The 15,643-nt window shown below is 39.5% G+C and overlaps 1 protein-coding gene across 1 annotated transcript in view; it reads right to left on the bottom strand.

Moving 5' to 3' along the window:
• cracd (capping protein inhibiting regulator of actin dynamics) overlaps nt 1-14,206 on the bottom strand; it is a 53,677-nt gene extending 39,471 nt beyond the window's left edge. The window contains exon 1 of the mRNA XM_063002117.1: nt 14,005-14,206. Within this exon, the coding sequence (XP_062858187.1) occupies nt 14,005-14,074 (70 nt within the window). The 5' untranslated portion in view covers nt 14,075-14,206. The remainder of the gene's footprint in view (nt 1-14,004) is intronic.
• Nucleotides 14,207-15,643: the final 1,437 nt, after the last annotated feature.

Raw genomic sequence — 15,643 nt, 5'->3', positions numbered from 1 at the left:
TTGTTGATGTGCTACCTCTGGTCAGCATTAGCATACAGGCTATAACAGTTGAATGTTTCTCTCTCATGTTTCTCATGTTCTGTCACCCCTGCATGCTGTTCGTGTTGGTCCTTGTTTTGAGTTTGTTCTTTACAGTGCTTTGTGTGGGTTTACCTACATAAAATATACAGTCTAGGCTCTGAAATAAGCTAGCAAGCTAACTGTTACTTAATAGCTACAATCTGAGAAGTTTCACACCTTATATTTCTCCCACACACCGTTTCATTTAAAAAGAATAAAAAACCTTCACACTGTGAAAGTATGCAGTAATAATTCTGGTTTACATTGTGTTTAACAGGGTAAATACACCGTGGTGTCATTACAAACAGATTTTAAACAGGCTTTAATTGTTTCAGTGATAAACCAAACATGAAAGTCATGTTGAGAGAGGCAATTGTCAAGTTAAATGAAGAGACACATACTAATCTGATGCACACTTTCCACAATGGCTATGTTTAAATGCAAAGAAGTTCTCAATCAGAATTAATTCCGGCCGCTCAAGTACGCTAGCACACCAGAGTTGGGGTTTCGAATACATCGTATCAAATCTCAGCTCTGCCTTTCCAACTGGGCTGGGGGGCAGCATGAACAAGGATCGGCTGTTGTTCAGGGTTAGAGGGTAAACAAGTCAGATCATAGGTCCTCATAACTCGTGCAACTGCGGCCCCTGCTGGCTGACTGATGGCACCTGCACAGGGCTGAGGAATAATGCTGATTGGGGTGTGGCTCTCCATACACAGTGCTCGTCAGTGTATGAACTCGACTCGTGCAGGTGAAAAATGCAGTCTGTACTAACTGTACGTGCCGGAGGGGGCGTATGTCAGTTGAGAGGCGTCCTCAGTCAGCGGTGAAGGGTCGAATCAGTATAGAGGACGTAATCAGGGTAACAGGACAATACTAGATTAGGGGAGAAAAAGTGGGGAAAAATAGAAAATTTAAAAAATTTTAGATTAAGACTGATGTGTTTATATGTACACTGTACTCAACAATCTCATTAAAATCTCTGCTTACATGTGTAGAGTACCACTTAGTGTACACGTTACCATGACAACAAGCATCCTGTGAGTCCAGTCAGAGTAAGAGGGTCAGTAGTGTGTTATCTGAGTTTTCAGTTTGCAGCATTAAGTTCATCTCTCCTGCAGACCACATTTGCTCCCATTGTGTTGAACTTTATAAACTTCCGCTATGACGCAAATGCACATGTTCAGAACGTACTTGAACTTTCAGATTGGGAATGTAATCAGATACAGGTGTCTACATTGCTATTATTTTTGTACTTAACACATAATTAGTTGAACACAAAATATCCAGAATTACCCACCCGTTCAATCGGATAGAAATTGTATTGGAATGGCCTCAACCAGACTAGTCTGTTCCTATTAAGATGTGTGTTCTTGGTAGGGCTGCCACTAACGACTATTTTTCTATTGATTAATCTATAGACTATTTTATCGATTAGTCGATTAATCTAACGATTAATTTTCCTTCAAAAAAATTTATTCAGAATCTCATTTATGCTTCTCTTATTTTAACAACAAACTGTATGGCATAATAATATGGCACAAAACTAAATGTAAACAGGGTTTATGTCCATATTATCAAAATCTCAAGTGCTCCATATTAAACAAAGTGCAATGCGCTTAAACTTATAGCAGAAAGAAAATAGTTAGAGGTAAGCACGTCTCATTAAGTCCAACATACAGTAACGACAGAATGAGCCCAGATTCTAACCTACACATTCACTCAAAACTTACTTTAAATTGTAAGCGATGTAAACAAAGTGGTCAGTGTTAGGGCTCATTCATATGAGAAGCTTTTTGTGCTTTGATCGCTGCAGCAACCGCAAAAATCACAAGCCCAATGGAGCAAGTGCGCGGCGCGTGTGAATGCGCCCTAAACTGAACTCGCTAAGAAATATGGTATTCTAGGATCTCCACGATTAAGAATCTTAATGAAACAATATAGAAGTAAAAATGCGCCCTAACTGAACTCGCTAAGGAATATGGTATTCTAGGATCTCCACGATTAAGAAGTTTAATAAAACAATATAAACATGCAACATTGCGCTAGTGCTGCTGTGGTACCATCAAAGCTTTGCACAGTGTACAAACCACATTTTTGTTTTGTGTCAGTTTTAAGTATTCCCAGACTTTTGATGATTTGGGTCTTGGAAAACTTTGAGCTTTTCTTTGAAAGCTCTCTACAATCGGCCTCTGACTCGGCATTTTTTAAGACTGCGCTTAATGGGTCATGAATGAATGAATGGTTATATAATAATAATAATAATACATTTTATTTATATAGCGCTTTTCAAGATACTCAAAGACGCTTTACATAAGACAAATAATCAAAACAAATACGTACATACACCATACAAATCAAATCATAGTACAAAATCAAAATAGTACATCAACATCAAGAATAATTAAGATAAAAACAAAGAGAGCAGCATAAGACAGTTCATTAAAAATTAGCTAAATTATGAGAGAGAACAACAAATATAGAACAATTTCTTAAAATTAGACAGAAACAGGACAGATTTACATGCAATCAGGAAACTGAAAACTTTACAAGTTTTAGGATCTAGGACTTCACATTTCTGTCGTGATCTAAGTATAAAAACTATTAAAAAGAATAGCAAAAATAAAAGCATTTATTTCGTGTTGTTACAAGTTAAATGCCATATTGAATAGATGAGTTTTGAGAAGTGACTTGAATTTGGACAGGTCAGGACAATCTCGTAGGTGTTTGGGGAGAGCATTCCATAAAGATGGAGCAGCTATGGAAAAGGCCCTGTCACCCCAGGTCCGGTGCTTGGTCCTAGAGGGTATGGACAGTAGGTTAGCCTCAGAAGAGCGAAGGCTACGGGAGGGAATGTGCTGATGGAGCAGGTCGGTGAGGTAGGATGGGGCCTGATTATGGAGAGCTTTGTGAGTGAATAGAAGAATTTTGAATTGAATGCGTTGAGCAACGGGAAGCCAATGAAGTTTTTGTAGAACAGGTGTAATATGATCACGGGAGCGAGTATGAGTAAGGAGGCGAGCAGCTGAATTCTGGATATACTGAAGTTTTTTTAGGATTTTGTTAGATGTACCATAAAGGATGCTATTGCAATAATCAATTCTGGATGTAATAAAAGCATGAATCAAGGTTTCGGCGGCAGAAAAGGAGAGTGATGGACGTAGACGTGCTATGTTTTTTAGATGAAAGAAAGCAGTTTTGGTGATGTGATTTACATGGCGGTCAAAAGAGAGGTTGCTATCAAAAATTACACCAAGATTTCGGATGTTAGAAGACGGAGACAAAGTGTCATTATCAATGGTAATTTGAAATTTTTTTGTGGTTTTTGCCAGGGTTGTAGGACCTACGATGATCATATCTGATTTTTCACAGTTTAATTTGAGGAAATTAGCTTTCATCCACAATTTCATTTCAGTGATGCAATTTGTCAGAGTGGAGTGAAGTTCAGTATTAATGGATTTGGAGGAGATGTAAAGCTGAATATCATCAGCATAGCAGTGGAAATGTAAACCATGCCGACGTATGATGTCACCAAGGGGGAGCATATAAAGAATAAACAAAAGGGGACCTAACACTGAGCCTTGGGGAACGCCTTGGGACAGTGGAGCAATGGCAGAACTACAATTGTTGATATTAACAAACTGTTGTCTGTTTACGAGATATGACCTTAACCACAAAAGGGCAGTACCAGTGATGTTGACAGAGGATTCAAGGCGGGACAGAAGAATGGAGTGATTAATGGTGTCAAAAGCTGCAGTAAGATCAAGGAGGACGAGAAAAACATGAATGGAAACATTGTAGAAATTAAAAAGGATCATTTATAAATAGTTTTAAAATGATGCATCGACTTAAAATTTTGACATTGATGCATTTTTAACATCATCGACTAGGTCGACAAATCACAGCAGCCCTAATTCTTGGACATATTCTATTTCGATTGTAGTATTAGCCGGAATATTAATGGATTATCAGGCTGCATGTAAATGTGGCTAGTGTCTGCAGCCAAGAACGAGAGCTTTAAAAAGGAGGAACAATCAAGGTATTGGGGTTAAAAACAGATCTAAGTCCAAAAGTATTGGAAATACATGTAGAATCCTATCCACATGTTAAAGTATAAATCAGGTTTTTTTTTATTTACATTTATGTACATTTTGAAATTTTGTCCAATGTGGAGTACACCCGACCCTAGTCAAAATGAAGTGATAAGCAAAAATGAATAAATGAATAGTGCAACCACAGTGAGCCTACAGTATTATTCAATATACAGACTGTTAACCAAGGCTGAACAATACTGTGCATAGGGAGCCAGAAACTAAAAACTACAGATAAAATATGGGTGACTAAAATAACAGAAGCTTAATTAAATAAAAAATCCTCAGGCCAAAGCAGTAAGACAAAAGAACAGAAAGAATAGGGCATTCACCCTTCCAGTCCTATGTTTCTCCCATTGAATTTCAACAAAATCAAGATGGCCATGTACTTGCCCCAAATGGGCTTCAGTGATAAGCCCCCAGCGAAATGCTAAACCAGACAGAAAAATGGGAAATGAGATAAAAAAGACAAATTGAAAACCAGTCCTGACAAATAAGCCAGGTACTCGATCCACCGGCATATGACAAACAACATTAAAAGTCAAAGTTAAGTTACACCATGACTGCCAACAGGTGCCTCAAAAGAAGCTGAGTTCCTTGGAAAGAGATAAAAAAAATTATGGCATATAAGAAATAAAAGTAATGTCCTCGCAGAGCATACAGGTTTTAAAGAAGCATTTACAACATGCAACACATGACAAAGAGTTAGAAGAGGCCGACGAGGCCAACAAAGCCGGTATTTAAAGGGATCTCACAGCTGCAACAAATGATGCTGATGAGGCGCAGACACTTAATACACCTCATGTATTTGTTGACTGTAATAAGCCTTTTATTTAGAACATCTTTGTACATGATATACTTCTGCACAATTATTACAATTACTATCCAACTAATGATCTGTACAATCTTTAATACTGCTATATAAATAAGCTTTTTAATTGGGATCAGGGCAATGCAAATGTGTGCCTACACTGAGTGGGTACTCTTATTAAGTACATAATAAACTGGTAAGTGTGTATTTGTTCACTTGACCTGTGCATCGTTACTGTCTGGTCTTGAAATGTATTGTCTCATTCTCTTTCACATCATTTACTGCCACTCTTTCTCTCTCTTGTCATCCTCTCTCCTTCTACTTATTCTATGCTCTGCCAATGCTGCTGTCAGTGCTGTTCTGTGATTACAATTTATTTTGAATCACACAGGAGTCTGAACTGCTGTCTTGTCTGTTCACAGCATATGCATGTGTCTGTGTGTGTGTTATGCTTAAAGCACATCTGCATTAAAAACATAATGATTAAATAATTAACTTTTACATTAACTTCTGTTTGTACTTGTGATGAGTACAAGCTGTTTATAAGTGGTTAAACAGTCTGCCTTCTATATGCCCATATCTAGGCCTGTAACATCTTTTACATTTACATTTTTGGCATTAAGCAGATGCTTTTATCCAAAGCGACTTACAGTACTGTGACAGTATATATTGTCTAAGCAATTGGGGGTTAAGGGCCTTACTCAAGGGCCCAACAGTGGCAACCTGGCAGTGGTGGGGCTTGAACCAGCAATCTTTCGATTACTAGTCCAGTACCTTAACCGTTGAGCTACCACTGTTCTCTATTCAGCTACATTTTAGCATCTAAAATAACAATTTGAACTAATCATGATTTGTCATAACCACACTTAAAAGCTTCAGTTTTACAGTTACACTTAATATTATCACAACCTGTACCATAATATTGTACTCATATTTTTCATTATCAGTTTTTTTGTTTTGTTTATGCATTTTCTCCCCTTTTCCTCCCAACATTTAGCGCGTCCAATTACCCAATTGCATTAGGCTTCAATCTCCGCCCTGATTGAGGAGAGCGAGACTGACACACGCCCCCTCCGACATGTGTGCAGTAGCCGACTGCATCTTTTCACTTGCACGAGGCAAGTTCATATACGGATCCGCTTTGTGTACGGAGAGCCACACCCTAATTAGTGCATTATCCCTTGGCTCTGTGTAGGGGCCATCAATCAGCCAGCAGGCGTAATTACCACCCTGTATGAACAACAGCCAATCGTTGTTTATGTAGGCGCCCAGCCCAGCCAGATGGCCGAACTGAGTTTCGAACCGACAAGTTTGAAATGTTAGCTCTGGTGTGCTAGCATGTTTTACCACTGCGCCACCTGAACGCCCCCATTATCATAGTTGTGAAATTCCTGGGAAAATTTTGACATCAACTTATAGTTCATATGAATTAAGAGCGCTTATTATTTGCCACTGTAACCCTCTAATTGTTAACTACTCTCCAATACCTGCTCTACTCTAAAATAGAATATATAAAAAAAAAATATATATAAAATATATACAGTGTATCACCCCTCACATTTCTGCAAATATTTTATTATATCTTTTAATGGGACAACACTATAGAAATAAAACTTGGATATAACTTAGAGTAGTCAGTGTACAGCTTGTATAGCAGTGTAGATTTACTGTCTTCTGAAAATAACTCAACACACAGCCATTAATGTCTAAATGGCTGGCAACATAAGTGAGTACACCCCACAGTGAACATGTCCAAATTGTGTCCAAATTGTGCCCAAAGTGTCAATATTTTGTGTGACCACCATTATTATCCAGCACTGCCTTAACCCTCCTGGGCATGGAATTCACCAGAGCTGCACAGGTTGCTACTGGAATCCTCTTCCACTCCTCCATGATGACATCACGGAGCTGGTGGATGTTAGACACCTTGAACTCCTCCACCTTCCACTTGAGGATGCGCCACAGGTGCTCAATTGGGTTTAGTCCATCACCTTTACCTTCAGCTTCCTCAGCAAGGCAGTTGTCATCTTGGAGGTTGTGTTTGGGGTCGTTATCCTGTTGGAAAACTGCCATGAGGCCCAGTTTTTGAAGGGAGGGGATCATGCTCTGTTTCAGAATGTCACAGTACATGTTGGAATTCATGTTTCCCTCAATGAACTGCAGCTCCCCAGTGCCGGCAACACTCATGCAGCCCAAGACCATGATGCTACCACCACCATGCTTGACTGTAGGCAAGATACAGTTGTCTTGGTACTTCTCACCAGGGCGCCGCCACACATGCTGGACACCATCTGAGCCAAACAAGTTTATCTTGGTCTCGTCAGACCACAGGGCATTCCAGTAATCCATGTTCTTGGACTGCTTGTCTTCAGCAAACTGTTTGCTGGCTTTCTTGTGCGTCAGCTTCCTTCTGGGATGACGACCATGCAGACCGAGTTGATGCAGTGTGCGGCGTATGGTCTGAGCACTGACAGGCTGACCTCCCACGTCTTCAACCTCTGCAGCAATGCTGGCAGCACTCATGTGTCTATTTTTTAAAGCCAACCTCTGGATATGACGCCGAACACGTGGACTCAACTTCTTTGGTCGACCCTGGCGAAGCCTGTTCCGAGTGGAACCTGTCCTGGAAAACCGCTGTATGACCTTGGCCACCATGCTGTAGCTCAGTTTCAGGGTGTTAGCAATCTTCTTATAGCCCAGGCCATCTTTGTGGAGAGCAACAATTCTATTTCTCACATCCTCAGAGAGTTCTTTGCCATGAGGTGCCATGTTGAATATCCAGTGGCCAGTATGAGAGAATTGTACCCAAAACACCAAATTTAACAGCCCTGCTCCCCATTTACACCTGGGACCTTGACACATGACACCAGGGAGGGACAACGACACATTTGGGCACAATTTGGACATGTTCACTGTGGGGTGTACTCACTTATGTTGCCAGCTATTTAGACATTAATGGCTGTGTGTTGAGTTATTTTCAGAAGACAGTAAATCTACACTGCTATACAAGCTGTACACTGACTACTCTAAGTTATATCCAAGTTTCATGTCTATAGTAATATTTGCAGAAATGTGAGGGGTGTACTCACTTTTGTGATACACTGTATATACTTTGTAACTAAAATCTCACCTATGACAAATATTGTCTAACAGTTATTTGCATTACCTACAAAATGAAAGACCTTCCCTTCCTTAAAAAGCTTCATGCACATTGATAAAAATGCAGAGTTAACATTGATGACAAATTGTTCTTTGCTGTATAGGTATAATTTTCTAAACCTCTATGTGACTAACAGCAGACAGGTAAGACAGGGTGTGGACAGTTATGCATGTTCCTGTGTGTATGATGCTTTAGAAGTAATTACAGGGTTTTGCTCCATGTATAACAACATGCATGTTAGTGTGACTGCACTCGGCTAGACAGTGTCTGATCTTTTGTCACTCAGTCAGTGATGCCACATTTGATGGATCATATCTAAGTTTATCAAAGATAAATGAGTTTGAGGAAAATCTGCTGATTGTCAAGTGTACTACCCACTGTCCTGGAAAATTTTAGATATTATTTAACATGCAATAACATTTTTTAATGTTTATGTAAACCAACTTGATTGTTTTTTTTTGTAAATTTAGAATTGAATGTCTGCAAAACACTCAAAAACATTGGGGAAAGAGTGAAAAGTATACAGACTTCGTGTTACACCATTTTAAAACACAGTAAGCAGGTGAACTGGTAACACATAAGAGAATTATAATTGGGTATAAAAAGTGGAACAGTCCATAGGAAATCCATAGAAATCTAATTCCATGTAATTCCAGCCCTGAATTAACCATTGAATATGCATGACCCTGCATCTAGAAATGCAACTGAAACTCTTTTACACAAAGAGAAAGCTGTACATCAATTCTAAACATAAATGCTTCAGAATGGCATAGCGGTAAAACACGCAAGCCCACCAAAGCTGAGATTTCGAGCCCCATTCTGCATGTTTTTGGTAGGTGGGGGTAAAAGTAAGAGTACTTGTAACACCTGTAATATGCCCACCTGCCATGCCCAAGCTGGCTGGCAGTGGAGGTGGAGGTGACGTAAATTACAGTTCTCTTCAAAAGCACGTCAAAAGAATTCTCTGCACCTAATCAAGCATTACTCAGTACACCTAAGGGCATCTCTCTACAAGTGGACTTCGAGCTTGGGGCTGAGTCCTGTTTGTTGTTCGTTTGATTGGTTATACACCGATCAACCATAACATTAAAACCACCTCCTTGTTTCTACACTCACTGTCCATTTTTATCAGCTCCACGGACCATAAAGAACCATTTTGTAGTTCTACAATTACTGACTGTAGTCCATCTGTTTCTCTGCATACTTTTTTAGCCTGCTTTCACCCTGTTCTTCAATTATCAGGACCCCCACAGGACCACCACAGAGCAGGTATTATTTGGGTGGTGGATAATTCTCAGCACTGCAGTGACACTGACCTGGTGGTGGTGTGTTAGTGTGTGTTGTGCTGGTATGAGTGGATAAGACACAGCAGCGCTGCTGGAGTTTTTAAACAACTCACTGTCCCTGCTGGACTGAGAATAGTCCACCAACCAAAAATATATCCAGCCAACAGCGCCCCGTGGGCAGTGTCCTGTGACCACTGATGAAGATCTCAAAGATGACCAACTCAAACAGCAGCAATAGATGAGCGATCGTCTCTGACTTTACATCTACAAGGTGGACCAACTAGGTGGGAACGTCTAATAGAGTGGACAGTGAGTGGACACGGTATTTAAAAACTCCAGCAGCGCTGCTGTGTCTTATCCACTCATACCAGCACAACACACACTAACACACCACCACTATGTCAGTGTCACTGCAGTGCTGAGAATCATCCACCACCTAAATAATACCTGCTCTGTAGTGGTCCTGGGAGGGTCCTGACCATTGAGGAACAGCATAAAAGGGGGCTAACAAAGCATGCAGAGAAACAGATAGACTACAGTCAGTAATTGTAGTCAGTAAAACTACAAAGTGCTTCTATATGGTAAGTGGAGCTGATAAAATTAACAGTGAGTGTAGAAACAATGAAGTGGTTTTAATGTTATGGCTGATCTGTGTATGCCTGGCTGAAGGTCAGACTTGAAAACCTGCATGGCTTCTCCTGCTGACATTTTTCCTGGTTTCTGGGTTTGATTCTTTGGGTTAGGCCACTATTTGATACGTTTTGCATGTTTTCCAGGTACTCTTATTTGTCCAACCTCCCAAAAAATCTTAGAGGTGGTGGGCTAGGGTAATCCCTTTATAAATGATAAATCGCTCACCTGAGATAAAGAAAACCAAAAATCTTGTCCTGGCTTGGAGATCTCTCACACCCTCAACGATTAATCCATTAGTGTTATGAAATAAAACAAACTACACAAAATAAAAACAGCAGTTTTGCATAAGTGTGATGTTGTAGGTTCTGTATTTATTCCTTTAGAATATTTGTTTCACAGTCTGAGCATTGTTATTTAGATAGCTCGTTTAACCATGGTGCACTGAGACATGCATTATTACTGCTTGGTTGTTTGAGAGGAGAACTGACGGTATCGGATTGGTATCGATATCGGCAGATACTTAATTTGCAGTATCGGTATCGGACATAAAAAAGTGGTATCGAGCCAGCCCTAGTAATTAATAACCTTTCCTATTTTGACTAATTATTGTTCCTGTCCTTTCTTTTTAGGATTATTTATTTTTATGTGTATATAAAGTGAGTCTTGCTTTAACTGACCTACTTGAAGTGCAGCCTCTAGGCTGTGATACCATAGTCTCTGCTGGTATCAGAATTACAGTACATATATATAATTGTGTCTGTGCCAATGCATAGAAATGTGTAGCCAAAGACTTCCCTCCTGGGATCAGTCAATAAATAAATGTGTTCTATTTTTGGGCTGCCTTTCATAGACACGACTGAAGAACAAGTACACCATCACTCACATTTATTTCATGTCATATCTGTTTTTCTAAGGCTGAAATTACCTTCTAGTGACAGAGAAAGTAATAAATAATATAGTAGACTTAATAAATTTAATAAAGTACCAGCAAATTAAACCCTTCATGCAGCAGCTCTCTATAGCTGGTTTAGATCTGCCAGTGTATTATACTGTACCTTAACAGTTAACTACAGGTCATTAGAAGCAGCGCCTTAATTAAATAAGGTGCAATCATCATAATAATTTTCGCAATTGACCTATATAAAGATTACCATTGGCAGAATAAAGAAGCAGGAAAATGCATCTGATTCTGGTTTCCTTGTAGTATTTTTCTACTGTTGAATTTGATACACAAGGTAGAGTAACTACATTTTAAATCCAGACCTATCTGTGCCCTGATTAAGTACTCGTTACAATTTACTGACCTATCATGAATGCATTGTTAAGCCTGGTGCTAATAAGCATTAGCCATTGTTTATTTTAACGAGGTTTGCTTACTGTTGCATTGTCCCCAATGAAGTAGTCCTGGGCACTGATTTTGGCTTATCGTCACATATTATTTGCAAATGTCATATGACTTACAGTTATTGGGCGCCCGGGTGGTACAGTGGAAAAATACTCTAGCCCACTATCTACTATTGGCCAGTTGGGCATCTACACAGACATGATCGACTATGTCTGAGGGGGTGGACGAACAGTCTACAGATTGGGAGGTGCACTCGACAGTGTGTTCTCAGTAGGAGACAAGGAAAGCATCTGATAGAAAAACTGTGCCAAATCAAGTATGCAGACCACAATGATCCGTGATGGTGACCCTTAAATATAGAAGCATGATCTGTCACTCTGTTTATGGAACCTGCATTACACATCTGTGAATATTTACTGCACAGGACACTTTTATAATTGTCTGTTATCTCACGTATTACATACCTTTATTATATTTATTACCTACAAGTATTGTACAGTAACACATACCTACTTAATATTTTTAATGTACCTTGTGCTACTGTAATGCTTGACTTTCTATCCATCCATCCATCCATCCATCCATCTATCCATCTATCCATCTATCTATCTATGCTGGATTTTATTTATTTTAATTTGAAAAATATGGCTAGCCATGGATTTTATTTTAATTAACCCAGCCAAATGTGTCCCCTTGTACAGTATGAATAGCTCTCTGGAGGTTGTAAGGTTGTGACATCATACCTTGTACTCTACGTTGCTTTCGTCAACAACATTTTTGTTTTGTTCTGCTCTGTTTGAAGGAAATGTTATCAGACACTAAAGATTTATGTGCTTCCCATAAGATTCACATAAAAATATTTTGCATGTCTAGCTACATTTCAAACTGTAGCATGAAACAGTAATAATTAAGACCTTAATATTACACTAGAAAAATCTATTTACAAAAATTGGGGTCTTCCCTCAGGGATTTTCCAGCTCCTTTGGCCAATCAATGATCTGCATTGTTTTCCTCTTTGGTGCTCTTAGTATTCAGCACTGATGGTGCTAGCAATTGCATGGTCACTTGGCACTGGAACTTATGACTGTGGTATTTTGGATTTATAGCTGCACCTGCTGTTCCAGAGGTACTAGAGGTACCATTTTGGTGAAAATTTGCTTTGAGATGAATGAAGCCTCTAGGAAAAATAAATATTACATAGACAGCTACTGATAAACAGCTAATAACATGAATGTTGCACAGCAAAATGGGACTTGTAGACCAGGGAACCTGGGTTTGATCCTCACCTCCCATCACTGTCTGTGAGGATTCTGATATGTTCATACATGTATTTTGGTTTTCATCCAACTACCTAAGTGTGGGTGGATGTGTAAATTTGTGTTGCCCTGTGATACACTGGCATCAAGACTATATTCCTGCCTTATGCCCAGTGTTTCTGGATAGTACCGCATTTATTACCACCCTGCCCAAGGGTCTTGTTTTATTCATTAGTTACAACAGTGTTGCATACATACAACTTTTTATGTGTTTTAATCAAAATACAAATGTTTATAGGTTAGATGGCTGGCACAAGAACACAGCAGATGATAACTAAAAAATACGCTTAAGACACAAACACTACCTGCGGTGCAATCATGCTGCTCAAAATCATGTGAACATTTGATCCATATCATAACTGTCTTGTTTGTATTGTTTGGGCACACTGTACTGTACAGGGGGTATTCCCTCTCTGCACTCATACCTGAATAATGATGATGATGCTGATGATGGTGGGATTAATCACCTGAATGATGTGGTTACAACATTTTAGCAAAAAGCTAAATGCATGACTAAATGCAGTAGGCCTTATACAGACCTGGCATCATCAAAAATAATGTCATTTTCTGCTAAATAAATTGTTGTTTAAATGCTTCACATTGATGAAGTAGCTACAGATAATGGAATAAAAGCTGAGAAAGAAAGCAATGTTGTCTGGCATGCTATTGTCACAATGGCAGACACATTGGCATGGTTGATTTGTAGATTACACAGAATGTACTTGAATCAAATGTGTACATATTCTCCACAAACAAGGAGTATCTTTAAATAACACAAATCATATTGATTGAACACAAAAGTCATGTTGATTGAATATATTTCCATAATGTGTACATTTTGCACACATCTAAAGGAGCCCATTTCTGCAGGCTATCAGATGAAATCACGGATCTGTCTGGAATTTACCAATCCTCAAATTCCATGTGTTAGTACCAGAATATTATAGTGCAATAATTAACTAGTTAATGATGCATAGTGTCTATAAAACGTCGTCCATCTAAAGCAAAAACGAAAGCCAGACAGTAATAAGCTTACCAGACACCATAGTCAGAATGTAATAAGCTAGATGAGTAAGATGCATTTTTACACAATGCCACTTATTTATTTATTTAGCATCATTTAAATTTAGACGCAAACGAACGCTGCACACTCGCTCCCCCCACCCGTCTGGTCACATCTGTGAATAAGGTAATGCAATTCTCTTATAGATGAAAATGAGCTCCGACAAGGTCAGCATCACATGCAAAGCTTTAACATCCCCATTTCCTACAGCGATTACATATATGAATGAAATCCTTTACCTGGCTGGTTGTGTTTTATAGCGGTCCTTGTGCTCTCAGTCGCGTCCCGCAGCGCTCTGTCATTTCTCATGCGTGTGCGGCGCTGCCAGCTCTGCGACCTCTTTGTGTTCGTGCTGCTGCTGATGCTGCGCTCCTCACCCACCTCCTCCTCCTCCTATACCACCTCCTTCTTCTCTTCTACCTTCTCACCGCGGCCACCACCGCGTGTGTGCTCTCGCACGACTGCACGTGCAAGGGTGGGGCGTCAGTCCATCTTTATTGAGGCTGTGTCCGAGAGATGCTCGACTGTACTATAACTGTCTACACAGTATGTGATAACAGTATACACCCAGAGATGCTCCACTATACTATAACTGGCTACATAGTATGTGATAACAGTATACACCCAGAGATGCTCCACTGTACTATAACTGGCTACACAGTATGTGATAACAGTATACACCCAGAGATGCTCCACTATACTATAACTGTCTACATAGTATGTGATAACAGTATACACCCAGAGATGCTCCACTATACTATAACTGGCTACATAGTATGTGATAACAGTATACACCCAGAGATGCTCCACTATATTATAACTGTCTACACAGTATGTGATAACAGTATACACCCAGGAATGCTCCACTATACTATAACTGTCTACACAGTATGTGATAACAGTATACACCCAGGAATGCTCCACTATACTATAACTGTCTACATAGTATGTGATAACAGTATACACCCAGGAATGCTCCACTATACTATAACTGTCTACACAGTATGTGATAACAGTATACAACCAGAGATGCTCCACTGTACTATAACTGGCTACACAGTATGTGATAACAGTATACACCCAGAGGTGCTCCACTATACTATAACTGTCTACACAGTATGTGATAACAGTATACACCCAGAGATGCTCCACTATACTATAACTGTCTACACAGTATGTGATAACAGTATACATCCAGAGGTGCTCCACTATACTATAACTGTCTACACAGTATGTGATAACAGTATACACCCAGAGGTGCTCCACTATACTATAACTGGCTACACAGTATGTGATAACAGTATACACCCAGAGATGCTCCACTATACTATAACTGTCTACACAGTATGTGATAACAGTATACACCCAGAGGAGCTCCACTATACTATAACTGGCTACATAGTATGTGATAACAGTATACACCCAGAGATGCTCCACTATATTATAACTGTCTACACAGTATGTGATAACAGTATACACCCAGAGATGCTCCACTATACTATAACTGTCTACACAGTATGTGATAACAGTATACACCCAGAGGTGCTCCACTATACTATAACTGGCTACACAGTATGTGATAACAGTATACACCCAGAGGTGCTCCACTATACTATAACTGGCTACACAGTATGTGATAACAGTATACACCCAGAGATGCTCCACTATACTATAACTGTCTACACAGTACGTGATAACAGTATACACCCAGAGATGCTCCACTATACTATAACTGGCTACACAGTATGTGATAACAGTATACACCCAGAGATGCTCCACTATACTATAACTGGCTACACAGTATGTGATAACAGTATACACCCAGAGATGCTCCACTATACTATAACTGTCTACACAGTACGTGATAACAGTATACAC

This window comes from Trichomycterus rosablanca, chromosome 9 (genome assembly GCF_030014385.1).
Source record: "Trichomycterus rosablanca isolate fTriRos1 chromosome 9, fTriRos1.hap1, whole genome shotgun sequence".
In the NCBI taxonomy this organism is placed as follows: Eukaryota; Metazoa; Chordata; class Actinopteri; order Siluriformes; family Trichomycteridae; genus Trichomycterus; species Trichomycterus rosablanca.
This window is presented reverse-complemented; position numbering and strand designations above follow the sequence as displayed.